This window comes from Oncorhynchus mykiss, chromosome 21, assembly GCF_057628025.1.
Source record: "Oncorhynchus mykiss isolate SJ-2025 chromosome 21, ASM5762802v1, whole genome shotgun sequence".
Taxonomy (NCBI): domain Eukaryota; kingdom Metazoa; phylum Chordata; class Actinopteri; order Salmoniformes; family Salmonidae; genus Oncorhynchus; species Oncorhynchus mykiss.
The window spans coordinates 12,255,077-12,282,543 of NC_143042.1; the positions used below are offsets into that span (position 1 = coordinate 12,255,077).

Consider the following 27,467-nt stretch of genomic DNA (forward strand, 5'->3'; position numbering starts at 1 on the left):
AAGATATGTTTTAGAATCAATTGAATTTTATTTGTCTATGTACAACAAAGCCTCTCGGGACACCCTTAACCTCCAGGTAGCGACTGTGCACACACACAAGGTCTAGAAATGCAAGAAATAGATAAGTACTTATACAACATGCCACTGCTACAGTAAGGAACCTAATTGAAATGGGCATATTAACTAACACATCTTGTTACAGAAGGGCTCTCGTGCATGAACAATCGCATTACTGTACTGAATAAGCATTCCATTTCCCATCCTAACCAACAGTTTATGACTTATGATCTGTTGCGTGATGAACACAATCTTTCATCAGAGGACAAGACATTCTCATTGACAAACATCCCTTGGATGCGTCACTGATCCTGTGGTGGAGAAGACTGATGTAGACAGGACAAAAGGCACACCTGGGGGTAGAGGGCACCTCATTCCTCATCGTCAGCTGGGATCCCCAGTTCCTCATCTGTCCATGCGGATGCATCAGGCCATGGGAAGTGACCCTGAGAGAAGAGGCATTATGGGGTTAAGTCTGCTTGACAGACACTGGCTTCGTCTCCATCCTTTACTCTGAACTGCCAAAACTAGATCGGACAGGACATACCAGGCATAACTATGATTAGGAGCCTAATCTACATTTAACTCACCATTACTGCATCTGGGTCATGCCAGCAGTGCCACAGGATCCAGAACCACATGGCACTGCTGAGGAGCTCTGCTTGGAACGTCTGGCTCTTGGTGAGTTGTGGGAATTGCCTGTACTGGGCCTCTATGTGTGGTCCACCACCAGCTCTGAAAATTAACAGAAACCCTCAGTGCTCTGGTTATCACTGTTTACACCCTATCACCGTATACCAGTATAATGTAGCTACGCTCTACACATTTGATTAAACCCAACAACCCAATGGGTTAACATCTGATCATGGCGCCTACCTCTGGACATCTGTTTTGTAGGCATACTGTCAGACTGCTAGCTAGTTGGTTCACTTGTAAGCTATAGCCAAACGTTACTGTTTAAAGCTAAGAAGACAGTGATATGTATAAACTGACGTGTGATTGATAATGTTTATTTAATTATGAAGGACGATATTGAAGTCAACCTTTCGTCCTCAGCACATAGCTAGCTAACGTTTATTACACCAGTAGCGCTACTTACTTTCGGATTACTATTTTCTGAGGTCCACGTGTAAGAAGCTGCGTCCCGGCCCTAAGGACACCCATGGCCCTTCCTAAAGAAGACATAGTTGTTTCTCTCTTCCCCCAGTGTTGTTTTCTCAAAATGTCGTTCCACCTTGACACAGAGGGCGACCAACCAACAACGAGCGCTATGATTGGTCGAGATGGAGGGTTGTTCAGAAAATGGATCGACTCATGTCGCTTCCACTGTTGCACACTAGATGGAGACAAAGCCCTTTATATACGTGTATATGTATTTTAGGAAGTTACAGAAGTAGATTTTTTTAAATGCATCTATGTATGAAACTCTTAAAAGGGAATCGTATAGCAAATATTTGGGAAATGTGTATTTAATTTTTCATATGAAAATGTAATGCTGGAAGCTTGTGTTGTGACATGGTGAATTAATGCATACGTGCTTCTGTGCAAACTTCTAGAAACTGACAACTGAGCAAGGACGGTTGGTGGTCATGGCAGTCCTTCCAATTTCTTTCCTCTTGAGTAAAGGTTTTGTGTTGGAACGTCATGCACCTCCTTCCTTTAATGTTTATATGTCTTACATGACATGGGTGAGTGGTGAATAGTAGTAGAAAATGCAGTGCATTTGTTTTGCATCCAGTATAGTAAATTAAGGTGGAGGGATATTATAGGACGGCAGTCAGGTTTTAATGAAAAAAATCAAGTGACAAAAGACAGGCATAACAGGTACAAATGGTTAATGAGCATTTAAATTACGAGAGCAGTTCTTCTCTTGGGTAATTGTGAAGAGTATTCGCCATTTACTGATTAATGAATCTGAGAACCGAGTGGGACAACATGGCGGACAAGCTCTAAGCTCCCTATCAACAGCTAAGCGGTTTGACAGTTGCTTTTTTTCTGGTGGAAACTATTACAAAAATATCAAATTTGCAATTAACTTCGCGTTCCATCAATTGTAATGTATCCAGCTGTAATCGAATTATTACTTTAAAGTCCTGCAGAAAAGTTTATTCCCTTTCATGCCAATGTTCAGTTCAGCTTTTGTTGGCCACTTTTACAATTTCATAGACATTGACCGTTACTTTCCATCCATCCATGTTTCGACTTGTAAGTTGGCTCGTCAGTCTGCTTCTCGGTTTAAATGCTAGAATAGGAAATACATAAACAATATAGTATAAACTGACAAGACCAAACGCGACTTAACGACAAAAGTTAGGAGCATGGTTTAGAAACGATGCTTTCCGCACTCCTTTCGGGAGTGCGCGCAGTGCCGCCGCCTAGTCAGTGCACTTTATGCACGTGCATGCTCGTTAACGGCAGGCGCCATCTTATTTACCACCAGCTGCGTTGTTGCAATTTCACAAAAATAACGGAAAGTGATCTATAGCTATCTGCATACAATACGTTGAATGGCGAGTTAATTTGAGTAATTCCTATCGTCGAACAGCAATAAATTGCTCATCCCGTATTTATCTTGCATTCCAAAGCATTGTTTTTCTTGACTCAGCCCTAATGGCGCCTGGCTCTGCAAGTTCTCCGGTTGCGCCACTCTCCCCTCACAGCTCAGAACCCGCCTACAACCGATGTCCGAATGATGTCATCAGAAGCCAACCATTTCTGCAAAAACAGGCCAATTCATGCATCATTGGCTGAGAGCAATGTCAATCTATTAAAACAAGAACGCCATTTTGCGAAAACGAGAGAACGCTATATTTTACCACCGAATCTCATCCTAATCAAACTGCCCGGAAACCGAATAGGCTACTTCTTGATAATGTCTCCAACTAGTGTTTTTATGAAAACCCTACACTCTGAATCAAGTACAAAAAAATATATATACCGACGACTGTTGTACAATATCACCTACGTTCGCTATAAGATTTCCGAAATGAGTATAGTTGTAGCCGTTATGAAGGCTCATCTACTCTGTCAAGACGATCTGATACAACCAACAGACGAGAAAGCCCAGTTTCAGTATTACGCGTGCGCGCGGGGATGCGGTTTGGCTAGATCTCAGTGGGGGAGGGGAGGTCGAACTGTAATGTCATGTGAACAGGCAATGACTGTATATGTGAACAGGATTGGAAGATTCGCAGGAGCCACTGTATCTTCGCCTTAATTCGAACGGCACGTACACGACATGTCCAACGTATTTTTTGATTAATTGTTGGACGCACCTCTTTAGCTCTTAGAAAATGCATCTGTGTGGATGATATACTCTGAAAATTGGACATGGAGACGTTTTACTTTACATATGCGACGATCCGTTTGCCTTGACCTCTTGTAGCCTATACGCATTGTTGTCATTATTGAACTAGGCCTACATATAACATGTATTCATAATAGTGCAGTTTTGGGGGGGGAGACTGGAATAATGTAACAGCAATTATGAATTAAATGTACTTGTTAACAATAGCACGATGCTTACATTTGTAAATTGTGTTGATTTTGGTCAGTATTGTCTGCCACCCACCTTGCCTTCAGTTAAATCAAAGAAAGCAAGGGCTCATGTGTAAGATATTTGTTTCCTCCTACTGCCTTGGGCAGCAGAATTAGATGCTAATTTCAAACTCTGGTAACTAGGGCCTAATAATTGCCATTCATGAGTTTGTTTTATTTGTAGCAGATACAGAAGGTGTGTCATGGACCTCAGTGACAATACAATATATTCCTGTTTGTTTTTTCTATTTTAAAAGTTTCACATTTTGCAGCAGGATCATCTATAAAAGTGAAATGAGCACTTGAATGAATGAATCTTTGAGACATGCGCGGTGGTGAGATGGCAGACCATAGATGTAGAACATTTTATGTCTCTGTGCCAGACATCATGGTCATATGGTTGACAAAAGCACATCAGATTGCTTTGCAGTTAAGAGAAGTGCGAAACAGGAGGGAAAGGGCTGACAATTCAACAAGTTCCTCCAGAGGAAGTAATAAAAGCAACCAGACTTTGTCCTTGGCTGCTAAGAAACTGCATTGACTACACACACACACACAGTGCTTGACTTGGACTGAAATACTGGAGGTGCCAGTACTCATTTTGGGTACTGTTTATATTCAGGTGCAGGAGCTCCAGAATACTTTTGAGATAATATTCTATAGAAGGTGCAGGAACCCAAGCAGTAGATAATCTGAAGTGCCAGTACGCAGCTCCAGTAAACATCTACCCAAGTCAAGCACTGACCACCCTAATTTTACCCCCTCACACATCAAAGTGTACAAATTGTTCTCAGATGCATGTTGAAAAAAAAAAAAAATAACAGGACTATGTACATGAGTTTAGTCTATGCCTTGTATTGTCTGTCATGTATTGTAATTTTGTGTTGCACCATGTTGCTTGATCTTTCAAGCAGTTGAAGGAAAATGTAAATGTTTATGAAATGTTTTAATTGACAATAAAGAGGTATTATTCCATTCATGGTAATGGATTCATTTTTAATGAATTGCTGAACATGAGATGCTGTACTCACACAATCTGAGATGTTGATTCTTATCAATCCTACAAATGTTTACATTTGTTATAAATTAAGTTTGGAGATCATATTGTATAAATTACGATTATAAACAAGAGGATATATATATATATTCTAGAACCAACTCGTTGCAACTGAACTAACAAATCCTGCATAGTGGCATTATAGCGGCAAGATTTGGACTACAGAAACAAAACTACAGAACAGAACGGACGCGTGAACGCGCATGTAGCCATCTCATTTCACGGCGCCCCTGTAATCTTGGCCTGTGGACCCCGGAGAGTAGGGGCGGGGCTCGGGTTAGGGGTTGATGGGCTGGAGGAGGCGGAGTCACGGCAGTCCTGCCAGGGCCGCCATTTTTGCAAAGGGAAAAGAGACAGGGTTGAGGAGATCTAATTTCTAACAGTCGGCGTAGGTAGGACACAATTTTAACGGTTCGGAACTGACTGTCATTATTGGGTTCCAATAATTACCAACGAAAACTAATTACAGTAGGGGGAGTCTCTAAAAAAGATTGCTATCAGTGTAAATATTTTTAAACCTTATAGAGCCGCAGTGTGGAGTGAAGTAGCTATTGTTTTGGTTGTGTAGAGAGCGAGGCTCTAGCGACGGGGGTCTCACCCAGGTCGCTGTTTCTTTATTCAGGGTATCTACAGTGGACTTTAACTGTAAGTAAAACGCTTTAAAACTACCTCATAGGTTGTCTTAGTTTCAAGAGCTCACCAAGTTAGTCTACCTAGCCAGCTTGCCGACTTGGTTTCTCATGGCTAGCTACTGTAGCTAGTAACGTTAGCTACGTGGATGCTGATGGCGCTATAGTTAGATGGAAGTTGATTAATAACTAACTTTCTGGTAGGAAATTAGTTGTTTTTTTATTTAAGTGAGCCACTTACTTAGAATGTTAGTCCTGAATTCTAGTATTGTTTTGGTGTAACGTTAACTTGTATTAGCTGGCTAGCAACTGTTAGCATTTGCTAGTTAGACAGTGCAGTGTTTAGCTAGCTAACGTTAGCGCATTTGAATTTTAGATTCAACTGGCTGCTTCTGAAGCGTTAGCACGCTTACTTAATGCAGTTGAATAACATTGGATTGTTAATGAAGAGAAAGGGAAGCAATACAATATCAAACATTAACTATTTTGGCTAGTTCGCTTTACCTGCATTGTCAGTATGCTGTTGCAGTCGAACTAGGTGGCATGGAGAACTACCCCGCTCTCTTTCAACCAGCCCCCAAAGGATGGTCAGTTTGCCAATGTACTCCCATGCAATAGGCTAGTGGTAAAATTGTACTTACAGAACAAGTAAATCATGAATTGTATTGCAGTATTTGTTGGACTGCCTTGGTTTAACACATCCGTGCTCGTTATCTAGTTAGATTTTCATATGTGGTTGGAAGTGCACTTCTTGTTGATCCTATGAAGGTTTATTTCCGTTTGAGTAGCCAGCTAGTCCACAAAATGTGGTGTTGCGCAGAGGGCATTGACAGGGCTTTTGTTTACATATAGATAAGACTACGTATAATTTTCTGGAAATTGTGGTTGCATTATATTTCTGGTCAAAGTTCAATCGCATGTCCACAATTGTGTAAATGTTTTTTAAATATTAAACTAGAGGCCTTCTGTCACTAGATGAACAAACGGCTATTGGACCGATAAACGCCCACCATTCTATTTTGTTCCTAGTTGACAAATGCATTTACATCCCTTAATTTAGATTCAGAGGGTATGTGGTTTAACTGCTGCAAACGTGGGGGGAGGGGACCATACCTCAGTGGAGGGGGCATACTCAAATCGGGGAATCTTGCCTCCACTGACAATGTAGCTTCTTTGACCGTTTAAACTGTGCGATTGGTTACAATATTGTCTCAATGTTATTTAAAAGTGAAATCAAACTGCGATAACGTATATTCAGCAAGTGTGAACTTTGCGCATTGTTCACACTATGACGTGCCAAGTTGCCTTACTAAACTAGCTTAGGTAGCTAATCTTTCCATGTTAAAGACCTCGTTGGCCAGCGTAGGTCAGCGACGTTTACCGCAGTTCGAACGCTAATATTAGCTAGCTAAGTACTACAACTGATGTTGCAGTCGGGTAGTAGTACAAGCTTCAAATATTGATACAATAACTCACTTATGTATGTTAAGACGAAGAGGCTCAATATTTTTTTTAGCCGCCTAGCTATGTAACTTGAGAAAATGGTTCCTTTGCCGACACTCGCTAGCCAACGTTTTGTATCTTTGAAAGCCATTGCAGCTAGCTAGCATGGCTCGTTAGCTAACCAGCTGGCTAAATTATCGACGAGATTCTACATTTTTCTAATAATAACTACACATAAACGGTATCGACAGATTGATACTTAAGTAAGAATGTCTGAAAGACGATTGATTGCTTTCTTGGGGATTTTCTTCTCGTGGCGAGTGTCCGTCCCCCAGTTACACGGTTTTCTTGCCGTCCTTAGAAAAGCGCTATGAAAATGGCGGCTTGGCTTGATGTTGTGGTAATTTAATAGCTACGTTCAGCCCTCCACACCCCTATCGGCTGAGCTGACTGCAACGCCGACACACAGTCACGGGCAAGCTAGTGCACAATGGGATAGATTAATAAGGACTGATTTCTGTCGTACATTAAAATAGCGACAAAGTCCGCCTTTGATACAAACATACACTTGTCAGGTCATACGTTTGAGATTCGCTGGCCAACTGTCTGGTTAGCTAATAGCCCCCCCCATGTCGTTCAATCACATTTCTTTGCTAATATTGTGTTTCGTGATGCATTGTATTTGAAGAGCAGGATGTATATACAGATACTACTACAACAACGCAATATACGTCAGCTCCGATTTATTTATTGTAGTTGCTGAATTTGGCTATGTTATTAGCGGGTTGTCATATTGAGGAGTTGCATAACATGATATAAACCCAGCACTTTGTATAAAGAACAATGGTGTTTATTGCCACCCCCACTCTTCTTTGACCTCATGCTTTGTCCAACACTAAACATTCCCACCCATTTTGGCAAGTTGGACCAAGTTACCACATTTAACAGTAAGTGGGCTACTAGTCTTAACTCATGTTTGTAGAAAGCAACACAATGACTAGACATGACGATTTTAATATCTCATAATTCACTATCATTAGGCTACCCGTTCTCTCACTATATGCGCATATGTAGTAGAGGTCGACCGATTCATCGGAATGGCCAATTTCATGTTTTCATAACAATCTGAAATCGGTATTTTTGGGTGCCGATGTGCCGATTTTTTTTTTATCTACCTTTATTTAACTAGACAAGTCAGTTAAGAACACATTCTTATTTTCAATGACGGCCTAGGAACGGTGGGATTTTCACCTTGTCAGCTCGGGGGATCCAATCTTGCAACCGTACAGTTAACTAGTCCAACGCAAAAACGACCTGCCTCTCGTTGCACTCCACAATGAGACTGCCTGTTACGTGAATGCAGTAGCTAGCATTAAACTTATTTTGTAAAAAAACAATCAATCATAATCACAAGTTAACCACACATGGTTGATGATATTACTATATATTATCTAGCGTGTCCTGCGTTGCATATAATCTGATGAGCATACAAGTATCTAAGTATCCGACTGAGCGGTGGTAGGCAGAAGCAGGCGGGTAAACATTCATTCAAACAGCACTTTTGTGCGTTTTGCCAGCAGCTCTTTGTTGTGCGTCAAACATTGTGCTGTTTATGACTTCAGGCCTATCAACTCCCGAGATGAGGCTGGTGTAACCGAAGTGAAATGGCTAGCTAGTTAGCGCGCGCTAATAGAGTTTCAAATGTCACTCGCTCTGAGCCTTCTAGTAGTTGTTCCCCTTGCTCTGCATGGGTAACGCTGCTTCGATGGTGGCTGGTGTCGTTGTGTTGCTGGTTCGAGCCCAGGGAGGAGCGAGGAGAGGGACAGAAGCTATACTGTTACACTGGCAATACTAAAGTGGTCGACATCCAATGGTAAAAGGTTAATGAAATACAAATGGTATAGAGGGAAATAGTCCTATAATTCCTATAACTACAACCTAAAACTTCTTACCTGGGAATATTGAAGACTCGTGTTAAAAGGAACCACCTGCTTTCATATGTTCACATGTTCTGAGCAAGGAACTGAAACGTTAGCTTTCTTACATAGCACATATTGCACTTTTACTTTCTTCTCCAACACTTTGTTTTTTCATTATTTAAACCAAATTGGACATGTTTCATTATTTATTTGAGGCTAAATTGATTTTATTGATGTATTATTTAAGTTAAAATAAGTGTTCATTCAGTATTGTTGTAATTGTCATTATTACAAATTTAAAAAAATGGCCGATTAATCGGTCTCTGCTTTTTTGGTCCTCCAATAATCGGTATCGGCGTTGAATAATCATAATCGGTCGACCTCTAAAATGTAGTTAATAAGTAGTGATTATCTAAAGGTCAGCTCGACTGAGGAGGAAAGCATGACACTGATTGTGGATATGAACCATAGAGCAAACCGGTCACAACAACCATGGTGTGTGTCATTATGGTTGGAACGATGTGCTTGTGTAATATTTACCATTGTTCGGGTATGCCTAGTACAAGAAACTGTCATTAAATTAGCTAGGAAGATTTCAGTGTGGTTTGGCCTAGCTCTTTGGGACATAGGCTACTTTCTCTCAATTGTATTTTCCAATTCGGATTTGCCTAATTTGAATTAGCCTAATTCACATTAAATTCATGAATAGATAAACAACAGGCTGTTTCCCAAGTCCTACCTGGTGGTCAGAGGTGTTGAGTTTTGTGAAGGGGGAATGAAACAACAGCTGTGACTTGGTTATTTACCTTTGACATTGACAAAAACCTGCTGCCCTCCTCTTGCCCCCTCACCCTCACAGGCTCAGAACAGATGCCCGTCATCAAATAACCCAACAATGAAAATAAATGGCCAGGGTTTTTTTGTCTGTTGTTTTGGTGATTGTGTTGAGAGTTCATGATAAAACACAGCTGGCCAGCGAGGAGCTCTATATCACCCATTATAGAAATGAGAAGGAGCCCCAGTGCCACAACAATACTTTTTAAATCTGCCTGGCTACACCTTGCACGTACACGTGACTCCACTTTGCCCAAACAATCTTCTCCTGACAATGCATGTCTTTCCTTTCATGTGTTGTGACATTTTTCCATCAGCTCAGGCCCCATTCCCAGTAGTATGCCTCAGTCCCTTGGTGGTGGTTCTAGCTTTTGGATGGTGTGAGGTAGGCAGCTCCACACCGCTCCCTTCCCTCCTCCCTTCTGGCCTGTGAGAAGCTGGATACTTCTCTGTGGCGCAAACTTTGGCAGCCTCTGTGCAAATGCCAGTTTGAGACAGTCGCCCAGTGTTTTTTCTCTCCTCCTTTTCTCCTCATGACCCCATGTTGCCATAGCCTAAGACGAGACTCCTCCTCACATGAACAGAAAATTATCCGGATTTGTGGCCATCTTGGATGGAGACTGCCGAGAGAGACAGCCATTAATCTATTCTGTTTTAGTTCTCCAGGACGGCACTAATTAGGCTTCTGTGTCCTTATGAGGCGAGGGTTATGTTAATTCCCCCTCTGCCAATTGAGGACAGGAGGCCAAATCATTGGAGGCAGAGGTGTTTTCAGTTTTCCCCACAGTGAGGCTGTGCAGCTGCTCTCTTTCTCCAGAGGAGCCTAGTGAGAGCTGTGTAGGCTATCTTCGCTGCCACAGCTGACTGACTGACACACTGATACAGGCACTCATTTGCTTGTGACTCCTGATCTTTCTTTTCACTGACACAGGTGCTTGTTTCACAAATGCCTGTCAACAGTGGGGGTAATGTAAGGCCTCAGACTGCTGTATGCTGCTCCCTCTAGTATTTCCACAGCTTAGCTTTGCGTAGTGGGATTCATCCTCCACCAAATGAATGATATCATGATACGTTTGTGATGTCACTCATGCAGTGGAGACCTAGATGCAGAGAGACCTTGGGAGACTTGGGCCCCTGTCGGGAAGTAAAATAGACACCAGTTTGAACCGCTCCGTTCGTCAGAACAACTGCAGGCTGGAACCCTCTGACAAGTAACGAGGCCTGTGTGTATGGATGTAGCTGACACAGTAAAAATCTGTTTCCCCTGATGTTGGCCTCCCTGAATTCAGTAAAAAATTATCACTTTTGTGTGGACATAAATACTGGATGAGAGCAGGCCTGCTGTGTCTAATCAGAGGCTGGTATATAATACACAATCCACAGTCACCTACCTCTTTTTCCTCTTAAAGGGACAGTGGCCTGCGCTCTGTCCTGGTGCTAGACGCCATGCTACCATAACCATGTCACAGTCTCGTACCGTTGTAACAGTCTCCCTATCTGCACCATATTCGAATTGCCTCACACACTGACTCACACTGCCTTCTCTGGTTCCCTCTCCTCGCTCCCCTGGTGGGTGCCCCCTCTCTGCACACTCTTACACAGCTGTAAATACCTGATATGGTGTTTCGCTGGCTGTGTTGACAGAGACAGGGAGATGTGGCCTGCCTGCCACTCCCCCCTGGGGGACAGAGGAGTGCGTGGCAGGGATCTCTCGCTGCTGGGTGACACCTTTTCTTTCACCTTAATCCCAGGAGCACACACGCATCCATGAAGGGCTCAATAAGAGAAGTCATGAAGGCTTTTCGAGCTGCCAATAGCCAGGACAGTGGGCCACAGAGTGAGGAAGTGAAGGGGTTCATTATACAGGATGTTTACTGCACAGGGTAGGGCAGAAGGGTAGGAAAGAAGAAGGCCACAGCTTAGTGGGGCTAGTGAGAATCTATTGACTTCCTCTCTGCCTGCCTCATCCTCCACTGTAAAGAGTTCCACTTGTGTTTGTGTTGCTCCCTCTGTCCCTGGAGAACAACAGACTCCATCCTGAAACTATCATCTGTATAGATATAGCTGGCTGACAACAGTACACTGCCGGCCTAGGTAGTTTTACCCTGTGGGGCTGCCTGTCACTAAGCCTCCAGTGTCCTCCTTTCTGTGTAGAGCTAGAGTCATGCCTTTAGTAGCTCATGGGGGTCTGGCCTTGCTCTGAGGCCCAGCACGGTCGTGTAGGTCACACAAGAGGAGGAGAGGGAAACAGGGTTCAGGTAAACTGTTTTTGCGGTGCTGGGCTGTAATGGATCCCTTATTAAATGGGCCTTTCACTAGTTAGACTACCTCCCAAATAGGTGGCCTGATACTTCCCTAGCCCCGCCCGCTTCCTGTTGCTGTGCTACATGCTAACACTACTTACTTAGTGCAGGGTACTGGGCAGACTCAGTGGAGGTGAGGGTGAATGTGGTGATTGGTGATATAACGCCAGGTGTGAAATCGATCATGGAACTGTGCTGTAATGGGGCTGGAGTGTCTCTGACCAGGGCTGGGTGATATGGCCAAAATATCAAATCACTTTATTTTTCACATTTTTGATGGTATTTAGTGTTTTAAAAAATAAAAAAGTTGTGAATTGGCTTTATGAGTAGTGTGAGGCCCTAGGGGTGATTTCAATGAGTCTTTCTCCATTCAGATTCTTTTTGAATGAGGTTGAAAACACTATAAAACAATTTGCATTTTTATCAATTTATGTATTTCCTGCACTCATTTGAGATAATTTCCACACTGCCATGTAGGGTTGCCCGATATGGGCAAAAAAAAAACCTAGGCCCCATTTTTAACCAAATGTTGCAATTGTGATAATTGCGACCCAATTTCTCGACAATTAACACCAGGCACAGAAAAGCTGCATTTGAGCCTGTCAGTCTAATTTGATTTGGTTTGAGTAGTTGGCCTTTCTTTCCTAATATAGATAAGACTGAGTCACACAGGTGGACAGGCGAGCTCGACGCAAATCCAAGATTTTGTTTCTCATCGGTCATCCTTATCAGATTTAAGAATGTCAAATGGGGCCGTGCTGTGTTAGGGAGAGGAGGGTGTACGGAGGGGGAGTAGGCCAGAGCAGTGCTGCCCCAGACCAGCTGTCAGAACCTGGATGTTCTGCACTGAAAACCCTGGCTGGCTGTACCCTGCACCTGAGATGGGAGATCCCTCCTTTACCCCCTGTGTGTGTTTGTTTGACAGGGTACAAGCCCAAAGTGTGTAGGCTGATGTGTGTAGAGTAGCCTCTAGGACAAACTGTCTCTCTCTCTCTCGCACACACAGTGCTGGCCTGGGGCAATTGTCTGCTGGTTAGTGTGCTCTGCAGAGCATGGATGTGGACGATGCAATATCATTCTCTCTCCAATGCCCTTTAGGGCAGTTTGCTGCTGCGCTATAGGTGGTCAATGGGTAAACATCACAGTGGAACTTGTCTATTTGCTGCTAGTGGTGCCCAATCTTTTACACACGCATACACAATGTAGGCCTACATCTCTAATGTCCTGTATTATTGATGTATGGTTTCACCTTCAGAGGTAAAGCACAGAGGGAGCCCTGGCAGCTTGGGCACTGCGATTAATGAAGGACAGCTGCTGCAGAGAGTAGCCCTGTTTGGGCACTGTGAAAGGAAGGGTTGTGACATTCTGATGGTGCCTTTTTCCAGTGTATAGGAGTGTCTTTAATTTGGTGTGTGTGCGCTCATGGCTGGCTGCTGCGATGACTCGGCCTATGAGGATGGTGTGAAGTCACTTCAGCCCCCTGTAGGGAACTTAGAGGGAAGGAGGAGCGCAGCTTCAGTTAGAAGCCCGTCTTTATGTCCATCGTTTTCTTCTCCCGGCTCAAAATCAAACACTTGAGACTTGGCCCAAAGAGCCTCAATGAAAACAAGCTCTGACGTACAGTGGCTCCAACTAGCCTAGCACGAGGGAGCGTGTGTGTGTTTCCCCTGCTGAATTTATTTAGTAGAGTGACTGGTCTGTCTGAAAAGGAAAGTTATTCCCCCACACAATGACGTGACTATGGCCTTAGTGAGGAAGGGAGATTGGGAAAGGGAGGAGGGCAAATGAGAAGAGGGGGTGGAGTGGGCTCAGCTCTCGTCTCTGCTCTACTCTCACACAGTCTCAGAAGGCTGCTGTGCCTGTGCTAGAGGAACCCTAGTGCCCATACAGGAGTTTGGGCGCCTCCCCCACCCCTCTCCCAAACAGAGGGTAGATGGATCATTTGGAAGGCTCCCTGCAGCGCTGTGAGATCCGTGATGAGAGAACTTCAGACAGAACGCAAGGGGGAGTGGGGGACGAGAGCTGCAGCTTTTCTCCTCGCTTGACGAGCTAGTGTTCTGCCATTTATAATGTTGTGCTTTGTCTTTCTCCCCCCCCCCCCCCCCCATCTCCCTCTTGTACTTGCTCCCCTTTCCCCTTCACCTTTCTCTCTCTCTCAATTCAATTTGCAGTATTGGCATGATGTAACAATGTACATATTGCTAATGCTTACTTTGGATATTTCTCTCAGCCTCTCGCTCAGCCTGTCTCACAGCCTCTCTCTCTCTCTCTCTCTCTCTCTCTCTCTCTCTCTCTCTCTCAGCCTCTTTGTAATTAGGAGCACTGTCTGCGGCACTCCCCTTCCCTTCCATGCTCTGAGGTTTATTTAGGAAGTGCAGGGAGGAGAGAGATCCGGCGGGGGTGGGGTGGATGGGGCAGAAGGAGCGAGGTGGAGGGAGCATTTGTCTTTTTCCTCTGCTTTTTTTGGCATGTTGGTCCCGTGTGACAGACAGCTCCGCTAGAGGAAGTGGGAGGAGCGTCGGAGGCAGTCACAGCACTCAGATTTTGTCAGGAATGCTGTACTGTCCTCGTTAGCCTTTTTTCCAACCCCCCCTTTTGTGTGTGTTGAATGTGTCTGGCCCCCGGTGCAGTGCCTGTAGCTGTGTGTGTGTGTGTGCTTGCGCCCCTGGGTGCCTCCCAGCAAAGGAATGTGTGCAAGGGTCTAGAAGGGGAGAGGGTTTGGTTTATCTGTCTGGGGGGTGGGGGGGGGTGAGCTGTGTGTGTGCATTCCTGAGCAGTGACAGCAGGATTCTCTTAGACAGAGGCAGAGATGATCACAGCAAAACTCTTGGAAACAGGCAGCCTGTTTCCGAAGGAAGGGATTTTTACTACACCAAAACATAGTGAGCCTTTGAGATACCACAAAGGGGTTTTATGTCATTTCAGTGGTCTGGCTAAGAGCCTTGTTACTGGGAAATGTTCCACCAACAATTGGTTTCTATTGTTATTTGAGCCACACAAAGCTGTGTTGTGATATGGGCCCTGCTGTTTAAAGAGACTGTAAAAATGTTTCAGTGGTCTAGTAAACCTGAAATGTCCAGATTTGTATAGCAGTGTGTCTGAGATGAGCCCTCTTTGCTATAGGGCGGGTGCACGCACACACAGAGGTGTGAACTCCATTCTGTTTTGTCTAGGCATGTGTCCCTCCCACTAATCCCACTTATCAACAACGCTGTGCTCTCAGTATCAGGGCCAGCGCATATGCCCCTGTCTGGACACATGCATTGCATTACGTAGGCTATAAGCTATAATAGCCTGTACATTAGCACCCACCGTTTGTGTATAGACTAATTGGGACAGGTCTATTTAATCTATGTACATAGCATTGTTATTGCCTGTTGGCTGGAGTGGCTACCTCTGTCTGTCAACCAACCATTTAGTCCCTCGTCCTACTTCTCTCTTCATCAGAGAGAGGCTGCAGTCTGTCTGACACCTAATGGAGTTAATTATTGACTTAGTCTTTCTATGCATCGCCTGTCCACCTGCAATGCTGAACAAACAGTGTGAGAGGGGGAGAGTGAGACAAGATGCCTATTTAACACTGGCTTTCACATCCAGACAGCCAGGGGCTTGTGACAGCTCTAATTACAGTGTTAAAGGATTGTGTGTTTGAGAGAGTGTATGTCTGTGTGTGTGTGCGTGCTGTTCTGCTCAATAGAACAATAAAGCTCAGTGAAAAGATGGCCTCTCAGTGTTGCGTTTTTCTTTCCCCCACATTAATGGCCGCCAGTCAGAGCTCTGTGTTCTCTCACACCCCCTTGTGGTGGAACACTGCCACCGCAGCATCCTGCATTCCTGGCAGTCTGTGTACCCCCAGTCTCTACTACCCCCTTGCATCCATGAATGTCTCAGGTAGCCAGTGAGGTGGGCGAGGGTTCTCTTTGAGAGCTTTGCTAGGGAAATTCTTATCATGCTGTTCATTTTCCATGTTACTAGCAGATAGCAAGTACCTACATCTCACACAGCTGAATTTATGAATCATGGTGATTCCTGGAAATACCCCAGTTTTCAGTCTGTCTGATCTAGTTTCAGATAGGTGACTGTCACCATGCTAACTCCCTTGTCTTTCTCTCTCCCTCTGTGTGTTGGCAGGCCTTGTGGATGCACTTAGATGTCTGCAATGAGTGCTGTGGCTGGCATGCCTCAGTGTTTTGGACTCCCATGCTCTGGACTCAGTAGGACAAGAATTGATCAGCAAAGAACGTCATGAGCATAGTGATCCCTGTAGGGGTGGACACAGCAGACACCTCATACCTGGAAATGGCTGCAGGCTCAGAGTGAGTATACCAACGTCTTCAGGCCCAACCCACCATCTCATGATTCATCTCACCCTTCTCTTACTCTCTCTATTCTCCTTTTCACTCATTCTCTGCCTCTCCTTCATTGTCTGCTGCTGTCATCCCCCCCTCCCATCTCTTTCTCACCCACTCTCTCTTTTTATTTCATCCTTTCTCCCCCGCTTCCTCATTCACTTTAATTGGGCCTGTCATCTGTCTGTCGACCATATCTCCCCCTTACGGCCTTTCTGTCTCTGTGTATCTCTGTTTCTGTGTGTATCTACTCTCTGTGTCTCTGTGCTGCATTGTCTCTGCTCTTGCCCTGCTGAGGGGCTCCATAGCCCTGCTGTCTGCTGTAAGGGACAGACCTGGTCAATCACTGCCATTGATCACATACATAGCACTCACCGTCTCACACCATCACTTCCCATAAACATTCTCAATGTCCTAGCTGTTAATCTGACCAGACCATCCAAGTTCCATATATGACAAAACACACTTTGTAGAGAAGATATGAGGCAGAAGAGCTTGTCACTTATAAGCACAGCATATGTTGTATTTGACCATCTAGCATCACACACTGTTCAATTTCTATTTCTGAGTTGCTTCTGTGTAATACAATGTCAGTGTAGCTAATGTCATGATTTTAGAATGACACCACCAGGTGGAGGGAGAATTTTACTCTGAAAATGATGCACCTGATCCTTGTCTGTATGCTGTGCACCTTGTTAGGGAAGTGGAGCCTGGCGCCATGGCAGCAACAACATACCACCCTCCTCACAGTATTCCCTATACCCTCCTCGGGGGTACTGGCAAAGTATTACAGACAAATAAGAGCGACCTCCTCTGTGCTCCTGTGGTTGAAGAATAGAAAGGTCTCCTTTTAGAGGGCTTGTTTCTTTAAATGGGTCCGTGTCACTCTCCCCCAGCCTTAAGAGCTGTTGCAGGCGACCACAGCTGGTTGCCATGGCAACCTCCCCCAATGTCTCCCTTCCGCAATGCGCAGGGGCTATTGCCATGGTCACCGGGCTGAATGGCAGGTGGCCCTCTTGCGGTTAAGGCGTCTTAAATGGTTCCCGTCGCGCTCACCTCTTTCCTCCCCCTTCCAGTCAGCCATTTATAGGGCTGTGTCTCAGCCCAGAGCCCTTCTGTTCACAGGGGCGGGTTTTAAGCCCTCTCTCTCTATCCTTCTCTCTCCGCCCTGCGGCGACCTACCCCCTGCCTGATGCAATCTTGAATTGGGCCTCCAATGTGCGGGAGCACAGAGTATAGCTGGCTGTCAGTAAAACACACAAGACTACCGACCGCCAGCGTGCCCACAGACCAGGGTAGTTCTCATCTAGCCCTCTACCTTCCACCCTACTGATAAAACAAGTCACAGATCCTTGGTACTCTTCGAGGCCCTCGTGTTCTCAACACAGGGCTGAGGTTAGCATTAGTGTGCTAACTTGCTAACCCTAGCTACCCAGCTACTCCCAGAGGAGCAGTCACTCTCTCTCCACCTCCCTCTGAAAGATGCAGCGTTGTGACGAGCAGGGGGATGCGCTGTGGCTGCAGACTGTGTGTGTGTGTGTGTGTCGTGACTTGCTGTTCGCGGCTGCCGTGTATGTTATTCTAGCTACCCAGCGACACACGGGGCACAGTTTGCGTGCACTCGCTGACGGCTACAGTGCGTCGCCATGGCAGTGAGTGGAAACACTTTGGTGTGAAGGCGTTGCCTCTGGCTGTGCAGAAGTGCTCTCTCTCTCTCTGTGTGTGTGATCTCTTGCTCCATATTAAGCTCTCTCTTGAGCTGTGAGCTATGATTAGCACATGCCTAGCTGTCTGTTTAATTGAAACCTCTATCTATGTTGTCTCTCTCTGCTGTCTCTGCTCTCTGAGTCTCCCGGTGTCTCACATCTCATAGCTTCCCCCTGACGTGTTTGAGATGTTTGTGTGTGTTTGATTGACTATAGCATCATCTACTCTGGCTCTGTGTCTCTCTGCCTTCGTCCCCGACTTCCTATGAGACAGATATGATTGATGCAGTCAGTCTCAGTCCCTTTGGCCACTCACACTGAGACCAAACATGGCCCCTCGCCATCCATCAAACAAACTCGCTCATCACATGTCTGTTCTCTTCTCCTTTTTCTATCATCCCCCCTCTCACCAGAGGAACTATCCCATGAAAACACAAGAAAGCCCATTTTAATGACTCATCATACGATCACTGATTTCATTTTAATACATGAATGCGAATGTTCTCACCACTGAATGATGCATGCTGCATCCCTGCAAATCCCTGATTATGAAGTATAGATTTGACTCTAGTAAATCATTCACACTGTTTTCAGTGGCCTACTTTAAAGTTTCTTTGGATTTGGGTTGGGATACTTCTCTGCCCTGGGAAGAGTAGTGATCTCTCTCTCTCTCTCTGTGTGTGTGTGTGTGTGTGTGTGTTTCAGCAAGTTATGTACACACACCTTCCCTGGGGCCCGCCCCTAGACCTTTTTACATGCACGTATGTTTTCAGTTTGACACAAAGCTCCTGCTTGAGCGCCAATACCATATTTAAGGAAGTGCTGCACAGCGAGCATTGAGAGGTCATGGTGTGCAGCATGCGGGGAGACTAGGGGTGAAAGACTGACTCCACCAGGTACTGTACTGCTGCTTTACCCTAGGAGGGACGGGGTGTCTAGAGAGAAGGAGAGGGAGGGTTGGAGCATTGGAGAGGTGTGTTTGTACTTTAACATGCTGACACGTGGCACGTCCATTCGTTTGAGTAGCCTAGTTTTGCTACCCTACAGTGCTGCTACTGGCTTGTCATGTATTCCAGTTACTGTCTGGAAGTGTTTCTGCGGGGCAGTGTGTGTGTGTGTGTGGTTTCACATATTCTCTTTATTATTCAGGGTTTGTGTGTCAACTGTTCCTTGTACTTGATGTCCAAATATGCTACATAGCCTGTTTGAGCCATATAGCCATAGCATCCCCTCAGGGATTCTACTACACCATCAGACCGACCACACATACATGTTATAACACGGTACCTGTGAAGCTGTCCAGTTTGTGGCTTTTCTCTTGTACTCTGCATTATTAGCCACACTTTTTGGCAGGGCAGTTGGCCTCTTGTCAAGGTTTCATTTTGCTTCTGAAATGTGTGTGAATGTGCAAAGCCAGCCTCAGATACACCTGGGGGCATCTCTCCTCTCTCTCCTTCACTCTCCCTCTCTTTGACCTTGTAGCAGTTGTCTGGACTATCCAGCATGAGAAGGGGAGGATTTGGAGTTTCTTCCTCATGACTGACCAACAGGCTGTCTGTGTGTAGGAGTTGCTGTATTAGTTGTTGGAACTTCAGCCCGCCTTCTGATTTGTCATGACATCAGCTTGGAGTCTCAACTGCCTGGGCTGTCACTGGTCTTTCTTTTCTTCTCTCCTGACAGTGCCACTCCTCCCATCACACCTTCCCTCCTTCATATCCTCTCTTGTCCATTTGCCAATCCCACTTCCCTTGTTTTTGAACCCCTCGCCCCCTCTTCAATGCCAGTTAGAAGTAGCCTATTTAACCATACTCCCATGTTCAACAGGCTTTCTCTGTGCCACTGCAATGTCATAGAATAAAAGTGGATTTACCGGTTTGATAAATGATCTCACGGAAGTGAATGCCTGTTATTGTTTCTGCGTGTGTCAATGTTGTGTGTTAGCCTCCAGTAGTGTATGTCCTCCAGAAATGGAGCTCAGGTTTAAATATTGTGGAGAGGTTAGGCCCCCCATTTAGTTATTATCCCTGCAATTAGCTCTGTCCAGTTAGCAAAGGTGATATGAAGAGGGCAGGAGACACACATGTCACTTCCACTCTGTCACAACCACTGTCAGCTCCCCTAAAGCCCTCCCAAATAAACACTCCTCATTAAGCCAGTGGAAGAGGAGAATCAATGAAGCACAACAGTACACTCACTGCTTATGAGGATGTTCTCTCTGCTCTTTCTCCTATTCTACCCCTTTTCTCACTCTACTTGTCGTTTAACGCTACACTCATCTCCCTCCTGTTTCTCTCCCTCATGTCTAGCTTTCATTTTTTTCTCTCTCTGCTCTCTGCTTTCTCTCTTACTGTTGTAAATGGAATCCCCCTTACTGTTTCTGCACCTCTTCTATTTACAACACACTGATCTCTCTTCTCTGTTACGTTGTGAATGGGATCCCCCTCCTAACTGTTTCTCTCTCTGTCCAGCAGACCAGAATCGGTAGAGGCCAGCCCTGTGGTGGTGGAGAAGTCCAGCTACCCGCACCAGATCTACAGCATTAGCTCTCACCACTCCCACAGTTACATTGGGCTGCCCTACGCCGTGAGTACACTCCACTTCAACACTAAACTGCAGTACACCACTATAATGCACTGTAATACAGGACAATGACACTACCGTGCACTGTAATACAGGACAATGACACTACCGTGCACTGTAATACAGGACACTGACACTACCGCGCACTGTAATACAGGACACTGACACTGCCGCGCACTGTAATACAGGACACTGACACTGCCGCGCACTGTAATACAGGACACTGACACTGCCGCGCACTGTAATACAGGACACTGACACTGCCGCGCACTGTAATACAGGACACTGACACGCACTGTAATACAGGACACTGACACGCACTGTAATACAGGACACTGACACTGCCGTGCACTGTAATACAGGACACTGACACTGCCGCGCACTGTAATACAGGACACTGACACGCACTGTAATACAGGACACTGACACGCACTGTAATACAGGACACTGACACTGCCGTGCACTGTAATACAGGACACTGACACTGCCGTGCACTGTAATACAGGACACTGACACTACCGTGCACTGTAATACAGGACACTGAAACTACCGTGCACTGCAATACAGGACACTGACACTACCGTACACTATAATACAATACCATACACTATAATACAATACCATACACTATAATACAATACCATACACTATAATACAATACCATACACTATAATACAGTACACTTCCGTACACCATAATACAATACCATACACCATAATACAATACCATACACTATAATACGGTACACTTCCGTACACTATAATACAATACCGTACACTATAATACAATACCATACACTATAATACAATACCATACACTATAATACAATACCATACACTATAATACAATACCATACACCATAATACAATACCATACACCATAATACAATACCATACACTATAATACAATACCATACACTATAATACAGTTCTCTGACACTACCGTACACTATAATACAATACCATACACTATAATACAATACCATACACCATAATACAATACCATACACTATAATACAATACCATACACTATAATACAGTACACTTCCGTACACCATAATACAATACCATACACCATAATACAATACCATACACTATAATACGGTACACTTCCGTACACTATAATACAATACTGTACACTATAATACAGTTCTCTGACACTACCGTACACTATAATACAGTTCTCTGACACTACCGTACACTATAATACAGTTCTCTGACACTACCGTACACTATAATACAGTTCACTATAATACAGGACACTACCGTACACTATAATACAGTTCTCTGACACTACCGTACACTATAATACAGTTCTCTGACACTACCGTACACTATAATACAGTTCTCTGACACTACCGTACACTATAATACAGTTCTCTGACACTACCGTACACTATAATACAGTTCACTATAATACAGGACACTACCGTACACTATAATACAGTTCTCTGACACTACCGTACACTATAATACAGTTCTCTGACACTACCGTACACTATAATACAGTTCACTATAATACAGGACACTACCGTACACTATAATACAGTTCTCTGACACTACCGTACACTATAATACAGTTCTCTGACACTACCGTACACTATAATACAGTTCACTATAATACAGGACACTACCGTACACTATAATACAGTTCACTATAATACAGGACACTACCGTACACTATAATACAGTTCTCTGACACTACCGTACACTATAATACAGTTCTCTGACACTACCGTACACTATAATACAGTTCTCTGACACTACCGTACACTATAATACAGTTCTCTGACACTACCGTACACTATAATACAGTTCTCTGACACTACCGTACACTATAATACAGTTCTCTGACACTACCGTACACTATAATACAGTTCACTATAATACAGTTCACTATAATACAGGACACTATAGTACAGTTCACTATAATACAGGACACTATAGTACAGTTCACTATAATACAGTTCACTATAATACAGGACACTATAGTACAGTTCACTATAATACAGGACACTATAGTACAGTTCACTATAATACAAGACACTACCGTACACCATAATACAGTACACGGACACTACCGTTCACTAGAATACAGGACACGGCCACTATAATACAGTTCTCTGACACTACCGTACACTATAGTACAGTTCACTATAATACAGGACACTACCGTACACCATAATACAGTACACGGACACTACCGTTCACTATAATACACGGACACTACCGTTCACTATAATACTCCTCATACAGGCTAGTTCACTCACCTGGGGGAGGAGACTGTGGATATGGTTTAGGGTCAATCACAATGCCGTCTTAGCTTAGTGAATAACGAAAAGGAAATTCCAATTCAAGACAATTGAACAATTCATATTAGAAATAAGTGGCCATTTGCAGTTGTTGAATTAGAATTTCAATGTTTGACATGCTATTGTTGTATGTGTCAACCTGAAGAAGTCACAGTGATGCCGAAAAGTTGGTGATTTACTGGGAGTTTATATATAGTGTGCAACTCTTTTATTTTTGTGGCTTGTTTGTGTCTCCTTCAACACCTTTATGTCCCCCTCCCCAGGACCACAACTATGGGGCGCGCCCCCCGCCCACTCCCCCGGCCTCCCCTCCCCCCTCCATGCTGATCCGTCCAGGCGAGGGGCTGTTTGTGCCGGGGGGCCTGCAGGACGAGGCTTCCAGGGGCACCACACTCAGCACCTCGGAGGACGGCAGCTACGGGGCCGACATCACCCGCTGCATCTGTGGCTTCACCCACGACGACGGCTACATGATCTGCTGCGACAAGTGCAGGTAGGAACTGGGATTGACCCTCTCCTTTATCAGGTCACAGGTCACAGTGACTTAGATCAGAGTCCATACTGTCCTAGCAGTGATTTATGAACATTCTAGCCTTCAAACAGTGTCCATGTCTCATCTCAACTTTTCTTTGGGATTAGTGACCCCTCTCTAGATCCCCTGTTGCATTGTGAATGGCTGCTGTTACTGACTCTCTGCCCTCTTCTCTCTCAGTGTGTGGCAGCACATAGACTGCATGGGGATCGACAGGCAGCACATTCCTGAGACGTACCTGTGTGAGCGCTGCCAGCCGCGCATCCTGGACAGAGACCGGGCCATCGTGCTGCAGACCCGCAAGAGGGAGAACATGTCCGGTGAGTGGAGAGATGGTGAGATATATATACCTACCTTTTCCAGTCCCTCCCAGTGCCCTCCAGTATACAGCTCTCAGATCAGATGACAGTGTAATAAAGGCTGTGTAAGTCAGGCTGCTCTGCTCACTACTGCAGCCTCTTCCCCTTGTGGGTCTGGAGAGATCCAGGCCACAAATCAAATCACATTTTATTTGTCACGTGCCGAATACAACAGGTGTCGACCTTCATGTGAAATGCTTACTTACAAGCACTTAACCAACAATACAGTTCAAGAAAATATTTACTAAATAAATGTAATAAAAGTAACACAAAATAACAATAATGAGGCTATATAAAGGGGGTGCCGTGTCAATGTGCAGGGGTACAGGTTAGTCAAGGTAATTTGTACATGTTTTTTGCCCTAGCACTACACAGCTAATTCAAATAATCAAAGCTTGATGCTGAGTTGGTTATTTGAATCAGCTGTGTAGTGCTGAGCAAGAACTAAAATGTGCACCCAGGGGGTCTCAGGACCACATCTCTGATTCAGCTGAACGCTGACACCTGCTGGGCACATCGAGTAATACAACAATGCAGACATTTAGAATGGCAGATTGCTATGGAAAATCTTGTTTTTACCTTTGAGAAATAATTTGTCTAAATAGCTTTGGTTGGACCCTGCTGTACAAGATGCACAAATAAACCTTTATTACCAATGCTTTATTAAGGCATACCGGTATGTATCTCTGCAGACGGGGACACCAGTGCCACAGAGAGTGGGGACGAGGTGCCGCTGGAGTTGTACACGGCCTTCCAGCACACGCCCACCAGCATCACACTCACCACCGGCCGCCTGGCGGGCAACAAGCAGGCCGACAAGAAACGCAAAAGGAGCGGAGACAAGGAGCCCGTCGCCACGTCAGCCCGAGCCAAGAAGGTCTGTGTTCAAACTTCCATTCAATCCTATTGACACTCAATAGTTTCTTATCTTGACCCCAACTGTACCTCTGAGCTTGACATGTATTTGGAGCAACTCACCCCAAAATGAGTTGGCATGTTTATTTGAACAGAAATCTGTCGATTTGTTATGCACTATGTAACGTTGCTTAAACGGGTGGTAAACCTTGTTGTTTTATGCTGTCTGCTTACCGGAGTCTGTTGTCTAACAGGCGTTCCGTGAGGGCTCCAGGAAGTCCTCCAGAGTGAAGGGTGGCGCTCCAGAAATGGAGCCCGGAGAGCACCCGTCTCTGTGGGAGAACAAGATGAAGGCTTGGATGGAGGCCTACGAGGATGCCGGCAGCAACCAGTACAGCGAGGACGTCCAGATCCTGCTCCGCGTCAAGGAGGCCGGCGACGGCAAGACCCTGGCCTACAACACACACACAGCCACCTTCAAACCGCCCGTGGAGGTAGCTGGAACCGAAACAGTGACCTACAAACATGTGTCCTCAAAGTGCCTGAGCAGGCAGCATACACACAGTTTGTATACACACATTGCCTCTGCAAATATCAGTGTCAGCCAGCCAGCCTTTGTCCTCATGTTCTGTTTTCTCTCCCCTCTCCAGAGCCAGGTTCAGAAGAACAAGAAGATCCTGAAGGCAGTGAGGGATTTGGCTCCAGACTCCCTCATCATAGAGTACAGGGGCAAGTTCATGCTGCGACAGCAGTTTGAGGCCAACGGATGCTTCTTCAAGAGGTGAGGACCCATCTGGTGGAAACCTGAGCTCAAGTAGATCCGCAGCTCAAATTTAAAAGTGGAATTCTACTCCTTTCCATAGTTTGTCTGAGGCATTTGAGAGGTAGAGGGAGAGATTGATAGGAGGGGTGTGTTTGTTGTGGTCCTTCCTTGGCAGTGAAGTCCCTCACCTTCTTTCTCAGCTCTTGTTGAGCTCCTGGCTGTCTTCCCCTGGTCACCATATGGACATCCCCAATCTGTTACTAAGTGTCTGCCCAGCACTGCATTTCATTCATCTTTTTCTGTCTTTCTTTCTTCCCCCCAGGCCATACCCCTTTGTGTTGTTCTACTCAAAGTTTGACGGGCTGGAGATGTGTGTGGACGCCCGCAGCTTTGGCAATGAGGCCCGCTTCATCCGACGCTCCTGCACCCCCAACTCTGAGGTGAGTGGCCAATCGCAGACCACGATACAAAACCTACGGCTCTAAACCCTGACCACACCCCCCAGAGCCACTAACTTCAACTTAATGTAACCTCATGAGTTTCAATGGGTGCCTCTCTCTCTCCCTCCCCTTTTCTCCACCTCTCTCTTCTCTCTCTGTCTCGTGTCTCTCACAGGTGCGTCATGTATTAGAGGATGGTATGCTCCATTTGTACATTTACTCTTTGAGGTCCATCAGCAAAGGCACTGAGATCACCATAGGCTTCGACTATGACTATGGCTGCTGGTAAGCAGGGTGGAATTGATCACCTAGTACCACACACACACACACACACACACACACACACACACACACATACATATATATATATATATATGTTCAACCAATTTTAATTGGGGCCGATTTGACCTTTTTTCTTCTCCCCCGCTTCTTCCCCCCTCTCTCTTTCTCTCTCTCTCCCCTCTCTGTAGTAAATACAAGGTGGACTGTGCATGTGTGAGGGGGAACCCAGAGTGCCCGGTGCTGAAGTACAACCTGGAGCCCACCGAGAACCTGGAGGCCAGCAGCCGCCGGCGGGGCCGCAAGGACAAGGAGCCCATGATGCAGCGAGGGGACCACCTGGACCTGGGCCAGAACCAGAACATGACCCTGGACTGTGACGGCAGGACCAAGGGTCTGGGGGCCGACGGCAAGCAGAGGAAGCTATCGCCCCTCCGCCTCTCCATCTCCAACAACCAGGTAAGATTTCCCTGGCAACACAACTCACCTCAATCCATGTCTCCACCACACACTCTCCCCCCCTGGTCCCCATCACTCTCTCTGTTCAAGATTGCCCCATAGGAGCCTATAAGTTGGCTTTCTTCTTGAAGACCTTTGTGTTATCATATCCATTTAGTTAGCGTCCAATGTCCATGCGTGTAGCCATTTTTAAATCTTTCTGTTATATTTGCTGCATTTCTGTTTTATTTGTGTTATCCATTTGTAGACTACTTGTATTCCTCTATCATCCATCTTGGTTCTCCCTGGCCCAAAGCTCACTCCTGCACCCAGCCATCTCTCTCACCATGCCGTGTATTGCTGCTCAGAGCTGTCTGGCATCAAGCCCTCTAGTGGCAGATGAGACATGCTATCACGCTGTGTCCTCTCTGCTGCAGGAGCTCCTGAACGCACCACTAGGCATCCCTGTACTCAGTGTTATACACAGAGATAAAGCCCTCTGTCTCTGGGGTGGTCCCCAACCTTGTGTTCAGTAGATTCCAAATGGAAGAAAACGCTCAGTGAAACTGAGAGGTACAATCTGAACCTGTCCAGTAAGAAATATCTGTTTTCCTATTCCATTGCAAACATTTTGTTGCATTGTCTAATAACCCCGACCCAGGCCATAGGTCTTATCGGCAAGCCTGTTGCTTCTGTGGTAGGGACTGGTAGTTCCCACAACGAGTGATTTTTAAAGACTGATCTGAGGGAAGCACCCAGAAGCATTGTTTATGGAGACTTGTTAGACTGATGTATGGTCTACAACAGGCCTGGGGAACTCCAGTCCTCGGGGGACTGATTGGTGTCACACTTTCCCCAGCTAACACACCTGACTCCAATAATCACCCAATCATGATCTTCAGTTTAGAATGGAATTAATTTAAATCAGGTGTGTTTTCTAGGGATGGGGTAAAGAGTGTGACTCCAATCAGGCCCCCGAGGACTGGAGTTGCCCAGGCCTGGTCTAGAATGAGGAACGGTGAAGAGAGGGTCTGACGCCAGAGATGAAATGCGAGGCATCTCTATCGGAACAACAC

The 27,467-nt window shown here is 45.4% G+C and overlaps 2 protein-coding genes across 34 annotated transcripts in view; one reads left to right on the forward strand and one right to left on the reverse strand.

Annotated features, from left to right (window-relative positions):
- Nucleotides 1-8: 8 nt before the first annotated feature.
- Nucleotides 9-1,377, reverse strand: LOC100301658 (mitochondrial complex I subunit NDUFB2; the record flags this gene model as incomplete). The annotated part of the gene is given in 3 exon segments (NM_001160489.1): nt 9-503; nt 648-792; nt 1,157-1,377. Coding segments are annotated over 3 exon segments (306 nt in total). The 3' UTR covers nt 9-428.
- A 3,536-nt stretch (nt 1,378-4,913) lies between these two features.
- LOC110501025 (histone reader KMT2E) overlaps nt 4,914-27,467 on the forward strand; it is a 31,061-nt gene continuing 8,507 nt past the window's right edge. For 6 of the 33 annotated variants that reach the window (XM_036957261.2, XM_036957247.2, XM_036957256.2 and 3 more), the window contains exons 1-11: nt 4,966-5,296; nt 15,911-16,095; nt 20,303-20,417; nt 22,989-23,218; nt 23,438-23,592; nt 24,285-24,493; nt 24,726-24,965; nt 25,122-25,252; nt 25,557-25,674; nt 25,850-25,959; nt 26,145-26,412. In XM_036957261.2, coding sequence (XP_036813156.2) covers nt 16,025-16,095; nt 20,303-20,417; nt 22,989-23,218; nt 23,438-23,592; nt 24,285-24,493; nt 24,726-24,965; nt 25,122-25,252; nt 25,557-25,674; nt 25,850-25,959; nt 26,145-26,412 — 1,647 coding nt within the window. In that variant the 5' untranslated portion in view covers nt 4,966-5,296; nt 15,911-16,024. Of the gene's footprint in view, nt 5,297-15,910; nt 16,096-20,302; nt 20,418-22,988; nt 23,219-23,437; nt 23,593-24,284; nt 24,494-24,725; nt 24,966-25,121; nt 25,253-25,556; nt 25,675-25,849; nt 25,960-26,144; nt 26,413-27,467 lie in introns of all 33 variants that reach the window. The other 27 variants (XM_090213781.1, XM_090213787.1, XM_090213794.1 and 24 more) reach the window with 12 other exon arrangements.